Consider the following 18626-nt stretch of genomic DNA (forward strand, 5'->3'; position numbering starts at 1 on the left):
TTATTATTAGTAGTATCAATCACAAGAAAGATTCTTTATTAGTAGAGGGTACCACACTAGGAAACTAATACATCAACTTCTTGTCCCCGTATAATTCACAACACTTTTGCTGCCATTCTTTTCAGTCTACCTCCATCATCTTAGAGGGTACCTATTGGGAGGAATCTCAAAACATTGAATTGGAGCTTTCTCCTGTGGTAGTTTGTTACTATATTCTCTATACATTTCTCTAAATTACCCTTTTAATTTGATGAGCTTAAGGTAAAAATATTGCTCTTTATCAGTAAGAGAAGTCAAAAGATCATAAATTTAGAGCTGATATGAACCCTCAGAGGTCATCTAATCCAATCTTCTTATTTTACCATTGAGGAAATAGGCCAATGGAGGTTAAGTAATTTGGTCAATGTGCAAATGAACCCAGGTCTTCTGAATCCAGAGCCTTTCCACTATATCATGCTGCTTCTGTAGTATTATTTTGTGTCATCCCAAACTAATTTGCTAGTGGTCAGCTGTGATCTGATGATACTGATTTTCAGCTCTAATATAAAATATTCCTCTTTTTTTTTGTCATTCCCAACATTTTAAAAAATGTTGTCTATGGATGCCTTTTATGTGAATATAAAACTGAAAACAGTTTATGGCTGGGCACATAGTTGGCACTTAATAACTATTATTGATTGATGTGAACAAAAACAAGCTTATAGCAAAATTGATATATACTTAAATCAATCAGTTAATATTTATTCAACACATAAACATAAGATAAAATGCTGTTATTATCTTAGTGGCATTTTCTACCAAAGTTCTCCCTAAAAATAGTCCTGAATTCTCTAAAGCTATACCAAAAGAGTACAGCCTCTGGCAGGCTTATTAGAGTATATACTCTTGTCAGAGTACAAAAAGACTGAACATGGGCCTCAGGATCGTTGTCTGAGATTAAGCTGACTATATCAGGAGAGATTTGATTATAAGGGTAATGATTTTTCATGTTCCAGTAATTACAGATTTTTAAATGTTAAATAAAAAATTATTTAATGGAATATGTATGTGTGTACATGTGCAAAAAAGTTATTGATTTGTGTAAGCATTTGGTATAATTGGTAATCAGTTCATGGATATGACTTATTGGTATTAGTTTCATAGTCTATAGCAATGATGGTGAACCTTTTAGAGACTGAGTTCCCAAATTTTCATACCTCATGTGAGCCCTTGCCCTACTCCAGACAGGAGAGGGAGGAAGTGCTTCCACTGGGCTACTGGGAAGAGGGGCAAGTGATCAGAGAAATGTCCTTAGGTGTGTGTGGAGAAGGGGAGGGTGCATGCCATAGGTTTGCCAACATGGATTTTTTTTTTTTAGTTAATCTCTTTAATTCTCCAATATCAGTAAGTGATGCTGGGTCATTAGTTCTTCTTGTTTTCTTGTATAGCTTAATGATCATCACATATAAGTACATATTTTCATTCTCTTCATCAAAAGCTGGAGCTCTCTGTGACTCTCTGCCATGTCTCCTTAAACACCCCTGTATTATATAGAACTGAGAGTCTTTGTGCCCTAATCTCATGGTTTTTCTCTCTTTCTTCGCATAATACTTATACAATTGAAGAATATTTGATCAGTAGCTCCCTGTTTTCTCAACCTATCTAAAAGTACTAGGTGAAGTTGTATAAGGTACATAGGATCCTACTAGATATTTTCCAATTTTGAGAATTCTTTGTTCCCAAAAATGTTAATGGAGCTGGAGGATAGGAGAAAGGTTGACGGGAGCAACTAACAGGGCATATTCCAGAGCCTGAAGCAGATATATATCCCCTCAATTCCAGAAAACAGAGCTCTAGCTTCCAAGGTTAGTGTTCCCTACTCCCATCTTATGAACTATTTAAAGTGCATAGGTCCTCTCATTAACTTAAACCTCATTTGTAGCTATTTTCCTATATAACATAGTTTTTAAAAAATTGTTTTTAGATGAAAAACAAAAACCAGTATACCTTATTACAACACTGGATAATGCATTAGAAGATCTGTTAACACTGGAATATAGTAAGGTAAGTGATTCTTTGTATATTTAACTTAGGTGATGAATATATTGTTAAAAATTTTGTGTTAATTATTTTTAAAAAAACCCATTCATATTATCCTTCAAATGATCATTTTTCTTTATTTTTTATTTTACTCACAATTATTTGTTATAGCTTTTACTTTTCTACCCTTTGGCATCTCAGTCAACAAGCATTATTATTAAGTGCTTGCTACATGCCAGGTACTGGTAAAGATACAAGGTGTAAAGCAATGGTTCCCAAACTTTTTTGGCCTACCACCCCCTTTCCTGGAAATTAATTTTAAAAAAAATTTTAATAGCAATGAATAGGAAAGATAAATGCACCTGTGGCCATCACCGCCTTCCTGGATTGCTGCAGCACCCACCAGGGGACGGTAGTGCCCAGTTTGGGAATCACTGGTGTAAAGAATGAAATAGCTAAAAGGATACATAAATAACTTATGTTCTAATGTAGAAGATTAACACAAATACAGTATAAATATAAAGTGAATAATTGCAAGATATACAAAGTTGTTAAATATAAGGTAGTTTGGAATAGAAGTCACTAGTTTTGGGGGAATTGGGAAGAAATCAAGATAGGATTGATTCAAAAGACAGTTCTTAAGTTGGAGAGATGTGGCAATTAATTGAGTATGTGGAGTAAAGGAGAGTGAGGGATGTGAGGATAATGCCAAAACTAGGAACTCAAGAAATAGGTAGAATGGTGGTGCCTTTGAAAGAGTCAGTGAAGTGTAGAAAAGAGATGGGTTTGGTGAGAAAGTTAATAAGTACAGTTTGAGACAGGATAAATTTGAGATTTTTCTAGTTGGAAATATTCAGAGGCAATTAGTGATGTAGGACTGGAACAGTGGGGCTGTGCATATATGGGTATAATATGTATATTTTGTACATATAAATGTACACATACAGATTTGTACAAATGTATGAGTCACATTTAATGCTAGTTAATTTAATGCAGGAATTGATATAGCTACCTGGAGTATAGAGGGAGAAGGGAAGTGGGCCTAGGAAAGAATGTTGGGGCTTCATAAACTCAAGGAATTTGAAACAGTTCAATGAAGATTTGATTTACTCTTTCCAATTGTAATTTTGTATTTTTGTAGAGTGGTTATTCATTTAGTGGGGATTATTTGTATATTAACAATAAAATGTTACTGAGTCTAAGATAAATGGACAAAATTGTGGAAAAGTAATAGAAGAATTATATGAAAAAAGTTTTTACTTTATTTAATTGATAATTACATTCCACAATGTAATATTTTAAAGAGGGTTTTTGATACGTATTTTTGAGAATTGATATTTGCTCTAAGACAGTGTTTGAATTTGAGCTAAAAGGTATGCTAATATGTGCAACCAATAGATAGTGAAGATTGATAATTTAGACAGATTTTAAAGTCAAATTATAATTATTTTAAGTATTTACTAGTCCATTTTTATCAACTTCCCTTTCACGAAGGACGAATTAATAAATACTTAAACTGGGTTGTAGGTGCTTCTTAGTATTTTTCTTGGTTGGGAAAGGCAAAATCACATTGTGATTGAGAGCTTAAAATTTTTTTTAATTCTAAAGGTTACTTTTTTTTAGACACGACTTTTTTTTTTTTTTTTTTTTTTTTTTTTGCCGAAAGCATTTGTACAGTTTATTTCCTAGTATTGACCAACATAAATACTTACAGGTAGAAAATAATTTCTTTTTAAAAAAATACATTTGAAGTATTTTAGATTATAGTTAGCAGTGAAGTATATAGATCTAAAGAAATTACATAGTATTCAACTGCTTTGTGGATGATTCAATTGCCAAATTCTGCAGTGGTTATATAAAAAAAGACTTAGAAAGGATTTACATTTTGAAAGATTTTTTTTCATATCTCTATAACTTTATGGATAGTTAGCTATACATATTATTTATTACACATTATTATATGTTAGACATAAATTGATTAGATATTCATATGACTTTTTAACTTTTTTTTCTTTGTATAGGTTGATTCACATGTACCAGACCTTAAAACTTCCTATAAGAATGTTTTACAGCTGTTCAAGGTATAGTTTTATTATAACCACAAGGAAATAAAAACATTAAACATCATATCTGTATTTTTAGTCAGTTGTTTTTGAAAATTATTGTTCCCAACTAGATTTTAGACTGTGTAAGAATTTTACTAAAAAAATGTTTTTAATCTACAATTGGTGCTTAGTGAATATTTATTGTTGATTAATAATACAATTAACTTTGGTTCCTAGATAAATTTTTCTTCTTTGGATATTCGTTTGCATACTGAAGCACTTTTGAATATTAAAAATTTTGTGAATAGTCTTCTTCCAAAAAGAGAAGTAAAATCACATAGTCAAATTGTGGAAACTGAAGAAAAAGGAGGAGAAATAATTAAGAAATTATGTAAGTTTCTTTTTAACTTCATTTCACATTATATACTGAATAAAGCAAAATATTATGAAGGTTAATTTATTAAGATTCCAAAATATTGGTATGCATTATTAACAAAACTGTACCTGGTATAAAATTTAAGTGTGAGATTCAGCTCTGGATTGATCTAATATAAATTGTTTTTGTTGTTATAATTGTTATTATTATTCTTACAGATCTGTGATTTTGTCAACATGGGAAACTTTTGGTATACAAACTCTTTGTATAGCTATATACACTACATTGTCCTACCTTTAGAGATATGAAAATTAGTACTTATAATATGATTACTTTATAGGTTAGAAAAATGTTTAAGGATCTAAATTTTTTAAAAAGATTTAAAAATATAATTAGTAGCCAACTAAAATATTATCACATTTTAGTTTTAGCATATATCTACTGATTCATCTCTTTTATGATTTCTACTTTGTTAGCATGAAATTTTATTTTATTTTAATGAGATGAAGATAGTTCTAAAACTTCCAAGTTAAAGGAAGAATTTACTTTTACATATATAAAAGGAAGAAATATTTTCTTTACTCTTACAATTTCTAGTATGGGACTTCCTTTGCAATCTAAATACATTCAGTTTGAAATTTACAGGCTTAGAGAGCTGTCTATGGCTCTCAAGGAAGCTAGTATGCTCATTTCACATAAGCACCAGAGATAAAGTTTGAACTTGGGTCGTTTTGATTCCTCCATTATTTCTTGACCTAATATTTTACTATCCTGCTGACTTGACTAATTTTTAAAAATAGTTCATTGTATTTGATAATAGTTATTGCATTATATCTACAGCTTCTAAGATATCTAGGAGTGAAGATGTCATTAACCTAAATATCATTGCTGACCTGTCTTGCTTACGCATCTTTATTGAAGATCAAAGATGTAGAATTTCTGAAATTACCATTGAAGGTAACAAATTTTAACCAGAATTAGATTGAAAGCTTTTAATTTGGAACATAGATATTAATTAATACTTTTTCCCTTTTAGGCTTTGAGTCCCACGTGGTAATGAGACAGACCACAAGTGAAATAAATTTAAATCTGAAGAATATAATTATTTTGGATTCTGATGAAATGGCCTTCTATAAAAAGGTAAATATATGTTTGTCTACTCATTGTGACTGATTGAAGTCAGTTTAATTGATTTGCCTTTTTTATTTTATGATTTTGGCTTCTTAAGAGCAGATTTTTTGCTCCTTATTATATTCCTAGAATTTACCATAGTACCCAACATATAGTAGGCACTTTAAAAAATGATTATTGCCTGATATGAGTATAATTTTTTTGAGTATATGAGTATGGAAATATGGTTCCCATAAAACCAGTCCAGTTTTACCTGGGCTGCTACATTCTTTGCTAATATAGGCAACCAAATCAATTTTTTTTGCTCTTTATGGATCACTATGGGATAGTAAAAGCCACACACAACCTTATATCATGCCTGTAAATCCCCATGATACATTCAGGACCTCTCATAAACACTCATGGAGAGTAAACAAGTCAGATTTAGGGATCTGATTCTGGCCTAGTATATGTTGGGGAGGTTATTATGACTCTGAACTTGCTCCAGAGTTTGTGAACACATGCTTATGGGAAGGTGAATTTGGGGATTGTTCTTCTCTTCTTTAACAGTATAATTACTAGTTTATGGTGATTTTGGGTTGAATTTTAATATCCCTTAGATTAAATAGAAATTCTGGTTATAGTATGAGAGAACAAACTATCCCAGTTACAAGCCCAAAATTAGTTTTAGAGCTAAATGGATCTTTTGAGAGTACCAACAATCTTCTTGAATTCTATCTATTCAAATCTCAAATATCTAGTTATTGTTTTGGGGATTCTTTGAGTGTAGCAGATTTTACATGGCTGAGCTGGGGATAGATAGTCTCTAACTTCTCATACTGTTGTAAAAATGGACTGTGAGCTTTAGTACCCAGGAAGGAAATACTGTGATAAGACTCTACCAACTTACTTTGATGGAACTTAGATTGGCTAATTATATAATTTTAACAGTATTGATCTTTTTCTTTTGTTTAATACTACTTTTATTTCCAAACATATTTTTCATCTGTAATGCCTTTCATCTGTACTGAAAAAAAAGAGGAAAATAAACATATCAGCTGAGTCTAACTGAGCCAAAACATTAACCAAGTCCAACAGCATCTAAAATATTTAATTAACTCTGTCCTCTGCTCTGAAAGAATAAGAGAGAATAGCATTTTAAAAAATTAACTAACTTATTTGTTTGTTACATTACAATTTTCAGGTATATTCCTTCCTCCCACCACTACACAAGAGAAGGCATCTCTTGGCTAAAAAAAAAAGTATATATAAGCTATATTTTTAGTTTTTCTTTTTTATCAGTTCTTTCTCTAGAAGCAGAAATTTACAAGTTATTCTTCAAATATGAATTCTGTAGTTGTACATAATCTTTTTGTTCTGTTCATTTCTCAAATTGTTTTTGTACATTTTTACATGGTTTAAAAAAATTAACTTATCATTTCTTACAGTGCTATAGTATTCTTTATTTTATTTTATTTTTTAGAAATTTTTTTTCCATGGATACATGATTCATGTTCTTATTCTCTCACCCCTCCAACCCCCAACACCACCATCCCCATAGTTGACGTGTATTTCCACTGGTTTCTTCATGTGTCATCAATCAAGACCTATTTCTATATTATTGATAGTTGTACTAGGTTGGTCATTTAGAGTTTACTTCCAAAATCATGTCCGCATCAATCCATATGTTCAAGCAGTTGTTTTTCTTCTGTGTTTCCACTCCTGCAGTTCTTCCTCTGAATGTGGGTAGTGTTTTTTTCCATAAATCCCTCAGAATTGTCCTGGGTCATTGCCTTGCTGCTAGTACAGAAGTCCATTACATTTGATTTTACTACAGTGTATCTGTCTCTGTGTATGTTCTCTTGGTTCTGCTCCTTTCACTCTGCATCAATTCCTGGAGGTCATTCAAGTTCACATGGAATCCCTCCAGTTTATTATTCCTTTGGGCAAAATAGCATTCCATCACCAACAGATACCACAATTTGTTCAGCCATTCCCCCATTGAAGGGCATACCCTTGTTTTTCAGTTTTTTGCTACCACAAAGAGCATGGCTACAAATATTTTTGCACATGTCTTTTTCCCTATGATCTCTTTGGGATACAATCCCAGCAATGATATGGCTGGATCAAAGGGCAGGCAGTCTTTTAGCACTCTTTGGGCATAGTTCCAAATTGCCATCCAGAATAGTTGGATCAGTTCACAACTCCACTAGCAGTGCATTAATATCCCAATTTTGCCACATCCCCTCCAACATTCATTACTCTCCCCTGCTGTCATTTTAGCCAGTCTGCTGGGTATGAGGTGATACCTCAGAGTTGTTTTGACTTGCATTTTTCTCATTATTAGAGATTTAGAATATTTCTCTTGTTCTTATTGAGAAATAAGATTTCTCATGTGTTTATTGATAGTTTTGATTTCTTTATCTGAAAATTGCCTATTTATGTCCTTGCCCATTTATCGATTGAGGAATGGCTTGATTTTTTTGTACAATTGATTTAGCTCCTTGTATATTTGAGTAATTAGACCTTTGTCAGAATTTTTTGTTATAAAGATTTTTTCCCAGTTTGTTGTTTCCCTTCTGATTTTGGTTGCATTGTTTTTGTTTGTACAAAAACTTTTTAATTTAATGGAATCAAAATTATTTATTTTACATTTTGTATTTTTTCTAACTCTTGCTTGGTTTTAAAATCTTTCCTTTCCCTGAGATCTGACAAGTATACTATTCTGTGTTCGCCTAATTTTCTTATAGTTTCCTTCTTTATATTCAATTCATTCACCAATTCTGAATTTATCTTGATGTAGGGTGTGAGATGTTGACCTAAACCTAATCTCTCCCATATTGTTTTCCAATTTTCCCAGCAGTTTTTGTCAAATAGTGGATTTTTGTCCCAAAAGTTGGGCTCTTTGGGTTTATCATAGACTGTCTGTCTTGCTGACGTCACTTACCCCTAGTCTGTTCCACTGATCCTCTGTCTCTGAGTAAGAACCATATTGTTTTGATGACCACTGACCACTGCTTTATAGTATAGCTTAATATCACTGCTAGGCCACCTTTTTATGATTTTTTTTCATTATTTCCATTGATATTCTTGATCTTTTGTTCTTCAAAAAAAACTTGGTTATAATTTTTTCTAATTTTGTAAAAAAAAATTTCTTGGTAGTTTGATAGGTACAGCACTAAATAAGTAAATTAATTTGGGTAGTATGGTCATTTTTATTAAGTTTGCTTATCTTAACCCATGAGCAATCAATGCTTTTCCAATTGATTAGATCTAGTTTTAATTGTTTGGAAAGTGTTTTGTAGTTGTGTTCGTATAATTCCTGTGTTTGCTTTGGTAGATAGATTCCTAAGTATTTTATATTGTCTATGGTGATTTTGAATGGTGTTTCTCTTTCTACCTCTTGCTCCTGCGATGTGTTGGAAATATATAGAAATGCTGATGATTTATGTGCATTTATTTTGTGTCCTGCAACTTTGCTAAAGTTGTTGATTATTTCTACAAGCTTTTTAGTTGATTCTCTAGGATTTTTTAAGTAGACCATCATATTATCTGCAAATAGTGATAGCTCAGTCTCCTCATTGCCTACTTTGATACCTTCAATTTCTTTTTCTTTTCTAATTGCTAGTGCTAGTGTTTCTAATACAATGTTAAATAATAGAGGTGATAATGGGCATCCTTGTTTCACTCCTGATCTTATTGGGAAGGCTTCTAATTTATCCCCATTGCATATGATGCTTGTTGATGGTTTTAGACATATACTGTTTATTATTTTTGGGAAAGGTCCTTCTATTCCTATACTTTTTAGCATTTTTTTCTTTTCTTTTGTTTTTGTTTTTAAACCCTTAACTTCTGTGTCGGTGGAAGAGTGGTAAGGGTGGGCAATGGGGGTCAAGTGACTTTCCCAGGGTCACACAGCTGGGAAGTGTCTCAGCTCGGATTTGAACCTAGGACCTCCTGTCTCTAGGCCTGACTCTCAATCCACTGAGCTACCCAGCTTGCCCTTTCTAGTATTTTTAATAGGAATGGGTGTTGTATTTTGTCAAAGACTTTTTCAGCATCTATTGAGATAATCATGTGATTTTTGTTAGTTTGTTGATATGATCAATTATGGGGATGGTTTTCCTAATGTTTGAACGATCCTTGCATTCCTGTTATAAATCCCACCTGATCATGATGGATAACCCTTGCTGGAGTCTTTTTGCCTAGTATTCTATTTAAGATTTTTACATCGATGTTCATTAAGGAGACTAGTCTGTAGTTTTCTTTCTCTGTTTTTGGTTAACCTGGCTTTGGAATCAGTACCATGTTAGTGTCATAAAAGGAATTTGGTAGGACTCCTTCTTTGCTTATTATGCCAAATAGTTTGTATAGTATTGGGATTAGTTGTTCTTTGAATGTTTGATAGAATTCACTTTTGAATCCATCAGGCCCTGACAATTTTTTTTAGGGAGTTCTTTGATGGCTCTTTTAATTTCTTTTTCTGATATTGGATTATTTAGATATTTTATTTCTTCTGCTGTAAATCTAGGCAATTTATATTTTTGTAAATATTCATCCATATCACCTAGATTGCTTTATTGCCATATAATTGGGCAAAATAGTTTTTAATGCTTGCCTTAATTTCCTCTTCATTAGAGTTGAGGTCTCCCTTTTCATCTTTGATGCTGTCAATTTGGTTTTCTTCTTTCCTTTTTTTATTAGATTGACCAGTACTTTGTCTATTTTATCTGTTTTTTCAAAATACCAACTTCTAGTCTTATTTATTAATTCAATAGTTCTTTGACTTTTGATTTTATTAATTTCTTCCTTTATTTTTAGTATTTCTAATTTAGTTTTCATCTGGAGATTTTTAATTTGTTCATTTTCTAGTTTTTTAAGTTGCATGCCCAATTCATTGACTTCTGCCCTCCCTAATTTATTAATATATGCACTCGGTGATATAAATTTTCCCCTTAGAATTGCTTTGGCTGCATCCCATAGGTTTTGGTAAGAAGTCTCATCATTGTTGTCTTCAATGAAATTATTAATTTTTTCTATGATTTGTTCTTTAGCTAATCTTAAATAGAATACTAGCTAATCTTAAATAGAATACTAATACTTTAGCTAATCTTAAATAGAATACTAGAATCATATTATTTAATTTCCAATTAGTTTTTGGTTCACCTCTCCATGTATCCTTGCTAATAACTCTTTTTATTGTATTATGATCTAGTAAGGTTGCATTTATTATTTCTGCTTTTTTGCATTTGTTTGCCATGTTTCTATGCCCTAGTACATGGTCAATCTTTGTGAATATTCCATGTGCTGCTGAAAAGAAGGTGTATTCCTTTTTTTCCCTATTTATTTTTCTTCATATATCTATTAACTCTAATTTTTCTAGGATTTCATTCACCTCTCTTATCTCTTTCTTATTTATTTTTTGGTTTGGTTTTTCTAGATCTGATAGGGGAAGGTTCAGGTCACCCACTAGTATAGTTTTGCTGTCTATTTCATCCTTGAGCTCCATTAGCTTCACCTTTAGAAATCTGGATGTTATACCATTTGGTGCATACATATTGATTACTACTAGTTCTAAATTGTTTATAATGCCTTTTATTAGGATACAATTACCTTCCCTATCTCTTTTAACCAGATCTATTTTTACTTTTGCTCTGTCAGAAATCATGATTGCAACTCCGGCCTTCTTTTTCTTAGTTGAAGCCCAATAGATTTTGCTCTAGCCTTTTATTTTTGCTCTTTGTATGTCTGCCTGTCTCATGTGTCTTTCTTGTAGGCAACATATGGTAGGATTTTGGTTTCTAATCCACTTTGCTGTTTGCTTCCATTTTATGGGTGTGTTTATCCCATTAACATTCAGAGTTATAATTATCAACTGTGTTTTCCCAGACATTTTGATTCTCTCTCCTTGCCCTGCCCTTTCTTCTATACCAGTGTTTTGTTTTTAATCAGTTCCCCTAATCCCTTACCTTCTTGTACTTCCCTTTCTCCTCTCTCCCTTCTTATTCCCCTCTCATTCTTCTTTATGGTCTTTTAAAGGTAACCTCCTCCCCCCTCCCTCCATACTGTTGCTTCCCTCCCCACTAGTCCTTTTGTTACCCTTCTACTTCTCTATAGGGCACAAATCAATTCTCTGCCCCAATGGATCTGATTGTTCTTTAAGTTAATTTCAGTTGACTTAAGTATTAAATATTTACTTTCGCCTATCTCTTTACCCTTCCAGTGTATCAATTTTCTCCCCTGTTTGCCCCACATGCTTCTTTATGGAATATAAATTTACTCCATTTTGTCGTTTCCCCATTTTTCTTAATATTATCTCCTTTTTTCCCCTCTATTTTTGTGTGTATATGTCCATATATGTATGTATACATATATAAATCTTGACATTTCATCTTATACAGTTTGTCATTGTTCCCTCTAAGTAAACAACTTCTAGTTACCCTCTTGATAATAACAATTTTTAATATTTGCCAATATTTTCTTTTCTTCTAGGGATAGAAATTGATTGAATTTATTGGGTCCCTTAAGGAAAAGATTTTTTTGCCCTGTTCTCTTAATTACCTTATGGTACTTCTCTTGAGTCCTGTGTTTGGGCAGCAATCTTTCTTTTTAAGACTTGTTTTTTCTTTATGAATGCTTGGAAGTCCTCAATTTTATTGAATGAACATTCTTTCCCCTGCAAAAATATAGTCAATTTTGCTGGATCGTTGATTCTTGGTTGTAGACTCAGTTCTCTTGCTTTCTGGTATATTATATTTCATGCCTTCCGGTCCTTTAATGTAGATGCAGCCAGATCCTGTGTTATCCTAACTGTGGTTCCCTGGTATCTGAATGACTTCTTCTTAACAGCTTGTAATTTTTTTTTCCTCAGTCAGGCTATAATATTCCTGGAAGTTGTCAGGTGTGGATTAAATGTAGGAGGTGATCTGTGGATTCTTTCAATTTCCACTTTTCCCTCTTGTTTGAGAATGTCAGGGCAGTTTTCTTGGATAATTACCTGTAGGATGATGTCCAAACTTTTTCTTTTGTCATGATGTTCTGGTAGAGCAATAATTCTTAAATTGTCTCTTCGTTATCTGTTCTCCCAATTTTTGGTTGTCTCAATGAGATGTTTCATATTCTCTACAAATTTTTCATTTTTAAAATTTTGTTTTATATATTCTTGCTGCCTAATGAAGTCATTTGCTTCTAGTTGTTGAGTTCTATTTTTTAAAGACTGAATTTCCTCCCTGACTTTTTGGTCTTCCTTCTCTTTCTGGTCTGATTTTCTTTGTAGACCATCTTTCTCTTTCTTTGCTTTGTTTCGGAGCTGGTCAATTTTGGCTTTTTAAGACTTTATTTTCTTGTTTTTGTCCATGTATTTCCTTTTTTCAAATTGTCTTCAGCCTCTCTTGATTGCTTTTTAAGTTCCTGAAATTCTTGAGTTAATTGAATTTTGAGATTTTCCAAAGTCTATGTCCAATTTGCTGGAGTTTCCTCCTCTTCTATTTCATTTGCTGTTTTTTCACTTCCTGAAAAGAAGCTGTCAATTTTAATTTTTTTTCTCTTTTTTTCTGCTGTCAACTCATAATTTTTCCTTCTCTGTTCTGCTGGTTTAATCAGATGGATTTAATGAACTTTGATGAAAGATCTTCCTCCAGTTGGCTGTGGAGGTTTCTGGTTATTTTCTCTGCAGTTTATGGGAGAGGGGTATTGGAGTTTCCCTGCCTTCTGACTTCTTGTCTGTCCAATTGATGGGATGAAGATTGTATTAATTTGATTAGTCTGTATTGCTTAATGTGCCTTGAGGCTAAAACCTTGAGAGGAAAAAAATAAAAAAATAAAGAAATAAAAGAAGTGGGGGACAAGATGTAGTGTTTTTGCTGAGCTGTCCATCAGTAGGGTACCCCTGCTCTGTCCCGCTGTTTGACCTGGTTTTCTTTCCTCTTGAAGCCTGTTATTTTCTATCTTGGTGTGGTAAAGTCAGGCGGTCTGAGGTTTGGCTCTATCTAAGCTGCCATATTCTGAGCATTTTTGCTATGTTTCTCTGTCTTTCTCCTCCATCCACCTCCCTGGTGCCTGTGTTCAACTCCCTGAGTCCAGGGCCATGAAGGCCCTCTCTTTAGACCTATGCGCCAGCCCATGTGGAGATTTCAGGGGCTGCTGGAGACTCTGCACAGCATGTGGGGGAGGGGTCCTGGGATTCCCCTTCTATACCCTCAGGCCCGACAGTTCAAAAATTCAAGCATTTTTCTTGGCATATGTCTTGAGCTGTCTAGTGGTAGGACCCCCCTGCTTTGTCCTGTTGTTAGATTTCGTCCTCTTTCTTCTCGAAGTGCTTTGTTTTTTATGTCGGAGTGGAAAGGGTGCAGAGATTTTTAAGATTTGCTCCGTCTCAGCTGCCATCTTCCCAGAACTATCTCCCTTATTTTCTATAATATTCTATCAGAAGCATATGTAACAGTTTGTTCATTCATTCTCCAATTGATGACATGTCCTCGTTTTCCATTTCTTTGCCATCCCGAAGAGAGCTGCTATAAATATTTTAGAACATAGAGATTTCTTTCATTTTTCACTGATAGCCTTGGGAAACAGACCCAACAGTTTTATTGTTGGGTTCAAGGGTATACACAGTTTAGAACTCTCTGGGCATAATTTCAGAGAGAGTAAGATTTTTCCTTCTCTGTGGCCAAAATTATGTGATTTGTAACTAGTGTTTTTCTTTATTTTTTAAAATATTCTGATTTTTTTTTTACAAAATACATGTAAAATTTTAACATTAAAAAAATTTGAAGTTCCAAATTCTCTACTTCTCTTCTTCCTCTTCCCCCTTTCTGGGATGACAATGTGCAATTATGCAAAACATTTCAATATTAGTCATGCAAAAAAACCAGAAAAATATACCAAAAAATAAAGAAAATAACAATTACTATGTTTTGATTTGCATTCAGACTCCATCAATTCTTTCTTTGGAAGTGGATAGCATTTAACATCATAAGTCCTTCAGAATTGTTTTAGAGCTTTTTATTTCTGAGAATAGCTAAGTTATTCATAGTCTATTATCATATAATATTGCTGTTATTGTGTACAGTATTCTCCTGGTTCTGCCTACTTCACTTAATGATATTTTATATAAATTTTTTCAAGTTTTGTTGATGCATTCTGCTAATCATTTCTTATAACACAATAGTATCCAATCAGAATTATATACCACAGTTTAGTCAGCCATTCCCCAATTGATGGACATCCCCTCAATTTTAATTCTTTCCACCACAAAAAAGAGCTACTGTAAATATTTTTGTACATATAGTTCTTTTTAAAAAATATCTGGGATACAGACTAATAGTATTGTTGCTGGATCAAAGGAAAGCACAATTCTAAATTACTCTCCAGAAGAGAGGATAAATTTTCTCTGTCAAACTATCAAACAGTGCATTGGTGGCTCATTTTCCTACATCCACTCTAACATCTGTCATTTTCCTTTTCTGTCATATTAATCCATTTCATAGGATGAGGGTGCCTCAGAGTTGTTTTAATTAGAATTTCCTTAATCAATAGTGATTTAATAGAGTTTTGTTATATAGGATTGTAGATATATTTGATTTCTTCATCTGAAAACTTCCTGTTCATATACTTTTAGCACTTAGCTATTGCAAAATGACTTGTATTCTTATAAATTTGACTCAGTTCTCTATATATTTGAGAAATGAGGCACTTATCATAGAAACATGCTATAAGGTTTTTTTTCCAATTCTGTTTTATTTCTAATCTTGGTTGCATTCGTTTTATTTTTTATGCAAATCCTTTTTCATTTAATGTAATCAAAATTATCCCTTTAACTTAGTGTGATCCTCTTCATAAATTCATAAATTCTTCACATATCCAGATGTCTGATATGTAAACTATTTCATGCTCCCCTAATTTGCTTATGATATTGTCATCTGTGTCTCAAACATGTATACCTTTCGACCTTATCTTGGTATATGTTGTGAGATGTTTCATTTTATTTTCTGCCAAACTGCTTTCAATTTTTCCCAGCAGTTTTGTCAAATAAGGAGTTCTTGTTCCATAATCTGGGATCTACTTTGATCATTATCTCCTTAGTACTATGTATTCAATCTATTCTACTAATCTCTTAGCACATTGTTTTGGTGATAACTGCTTTATAAAACAGTTTGAGATCTGATTCTGCCAGACCACCTTCCTTTACATATTTTTTTCATTAATTCCCTGATATTCTTGACCTTTTGTTCTTCCAGATGAATTTGTGATTGTTTTTATAGCTCTATAATTTTTTGTAGTTATTTGGTATATAATTGAATAAATAAATTAATTTAGGTGAAATTTCATTTTTATCAAATTGATTTATTACCCATGGGCAATTAATATTTTTCTCAATTGTTTAGTTGTGATTTTTTTTGTGTGAAAAGTGTTTTGTCATGAAGTTCATATAGTTCCTGGGTTTAGTTTGGCAGGTAGACTCTGAAAATACTTTGTTGTCTACAGTTAATTTTAAATATAATTTTTCTTGCTTCTGGACTTTAAAAAAATAATATATAGAAATGCTTACAATTTATGTGGGCTCATATTACATCTTGTACCTTTGCTTTTTTATTGCCTTTTGTGTATACCTGTTACTTAGGTCTCATCTATAGCTCCAGGAAGTTCTAGCATGTATAACAACCACACCTCTGTAAAATCTTCTTGGCATACGGGCTAAACCAGGGTGAGGGTAATTATAGGCCTCAGATCTGTTGGTGAGATAGGGGAGTGTCAGATGTGAAGGCTTCTTCTGGCAGAATGGGTGGAAAAAATTTACAGTAGAATGGCCAGGAAAGTGGGGTGTTTAGAGCAATTGCTGTGGAAGCGATTAAAGCTTGGTCAGATAGTAAAGTCCTCCACTGCATCCTAGGAAATTGCTAGTCATCTTAACTTCTAATTTGGCACTAAACTTCAGTGACGCTGGAAGAGAGGGTGAGACTGATGACTTTATTGCAACTCTGCCTTATAAAATTCATAGGCCAGTCAAGACATTACCCTATGATGTTATTGGTACTCTTCAAAAACAAAAAGCAAACAATAGTAACTTATTTTAAGAAAAGCTTTATTCATTACTATGCTTTCTTTTGTTTTTTTTTTAATTAAAATTTTTCCCTGAATTACATGTAAAAAGAGTCTCCAACATTTTAAAAATAATTTTGAGTCTAAAATTCTCTCCCTCTCCTAGATAGTAAGCAATCTCATATAGATTTTACACGTGCAATCATATATACAAAGAAATTTCCCATATACCCTTTGGTGAAGGAAACTAAAAAAATTAAGAAAGAAAATGAAAAAAAAACTGCTTTGGCCTGAATTCATACACCATCAATTCTTTCTCTAAAAGCAGATGGCATTTTTTTTTATCATGAGTCATTTGGGACTGTTTTGGATCATTGTATTACTGAGTATAACTAAGTTATTCACAACTGTTCATTGTATTATATTCCTGTCATGGTGTACAATGTTTTCCTGGTTCTGCTTATTTCACTCCACTTCAGTTTAACTTTACAGGTTTTTCTGAGTTCTTACTGCTTGTCCTTTCTTACAGCACAATAGTATTCTGTTATAACTTTACCATTCTGCAATTGATGAATATACCCTTACTTTGCAATTCTTTGCCTTCACAAAAAGAGCTAGTTTAAATATTTTTTATATGTAGGTCCTTCCCCTTTTTATTTTATATCTTTTTGGAATACTAACCTAGTAATGTCATTGCTGGTTCAAAGGATATATGCTGTTTCATAGCCTTTTGGGTATTGGTCCAAATTGATTTCTGTAATGGTTGAATCAGTTCCGAATCAGTTCACAAGTGCACAGTGTCTCACTTTTCCCATATCCCCTCCAAATTTTGTCATTTTCCTTATCTCACAATAGCCAATCTGATAGATGTGGAGTGATATCTCAGAATTGTTTTAATTTGCATTTCTCTAATAGTGATTTCGAGCACTTTTTTGCGTGACTATAGAGAACTTTAATTACTTGTTCTGTGAGCTCTCTATTCATATCCTTTGACCCTTTATCAATTGGTGAATGACAGTTGACTCATTTTTCTATGTTTTTGAGATGTGAGATCTTTATTAGAGAAATATGTAGTAAAAATCTTTTTTTCCACTGTTGTGGTTACTGTGTAGTACTCTATTCTGTTTTCCCTTTTAGTTTCTGACCACTAGACCTCCCAGTTTACCTTCTTTTCTATCATCTCTGCCTCCTTTCTCTTAGTCCCTTTCCCTCCTGCTTTCCTATAGTGTAAGAGAGATTTCTATACACAATTGATTGTGTATGTTCTTTCCTGACTGAACCAATTTTGATGAGAGTAAGGTTCATTTGCCCCTTTACCCATTCCCCCTAAATAAAAGGTCTTTCATGCCTGTTTTATGTGCCGTAATTTATTCTATTCTATTTTACCATTCTCTCTTTACCCAATGCATTCCTCTTTCTCATGTCTTAATTTTATTTTCCTTATATCATATTTTTATATTAAACAAATACTCTTGCCTGTGCTCTATGTATACACCTTGTATGTATATGCCCTAATAATGATAAAGTTCTTAGGAGTTACAAGAATCATCTTCCCATGTAGGTACATAAACAGTTTAATCTTGTTGAATGTCTTTTGTCTCTTTCCTATTTACCTATTGAGTCTTCTTTTGAGTCTCATATTTGAGAGTCGAATTTTTCATTTAGTTCTGGTTTTGCTGAGTATATGATTCTTGGTTGAGATTATAGCTCCTTTGCCCTCTGGAATATCATTTTTCAGGTCCTCCTATCCTTTATTGTAGTAGCTACTAAATCTTGCATTTATTTTCACTATGGTTTCATGATATTTAAATTGTTTCTTTTGGGCTTCTTGCAATTTTTTCTGGACTTTGGATTAGAATACTCCTGGAAGTTATCCTTTAAGGATCTCTTTTAGGAGGCGAGTGATGAATTTTTTCAATGTCTATTTTATTCTCTAGTTCTAAAATATTAGGATAGTTTCCTTTGATAATTTCTTGAAAGGTGATGTCTATGCTTTTTTTTTGATCATGGCTTTCAGGAAGTCCAATAATTCTTAG

General features: G+C 32.7%; 1 protein-coding gene across 1 annotated transcript in view; it reads left to right on the forward strand.

Annotated features, from left to right (window-relative positions):
- Positions 1-18626, forward strand: part of VPS13A (vacuolar protein sorting 13 homolog A) — a 337780-nt gene that overhangs the window by 105378 nt on the left and 213776 nt on the right. Inside the window, exons 27-31 of the mRNA XM_044678014.1 lie at positions 1964-2043; positions 4041-4100; positions 4302-4455; positions 5281-5397; positions 5477-5580. Coding sequence (XP_044533949.1) covers positions 1964-2043; positions 4041-4100; positions 4302-4455; positions 5281-5397; positions 5477-5580 — 515 coding nt within the window. The remainder of the gene's footprint in view (positions 1-1963; positions 2044-4040; positions 4101-4301; positions 4456-5280; positions 5398-5476; positions 5581-18626) is intronic.

The sequence above is a fragment of the Gracilinanus agilis genome, chromosome 1 (assembly GCF_016433145.1).
Source record: "Gracilinanus agilis isolate LMUSP501 chromosome 1, AgileGrace, whole genome shotgun sequence".
Taxonomy (NCBI): domain Eukaryota; kingdom Metazoa; phylum Chordata; class Mammalia; order Didelphimorphia; family Didelphidae; genus Gracilinanus; species Gracilinanus agilis.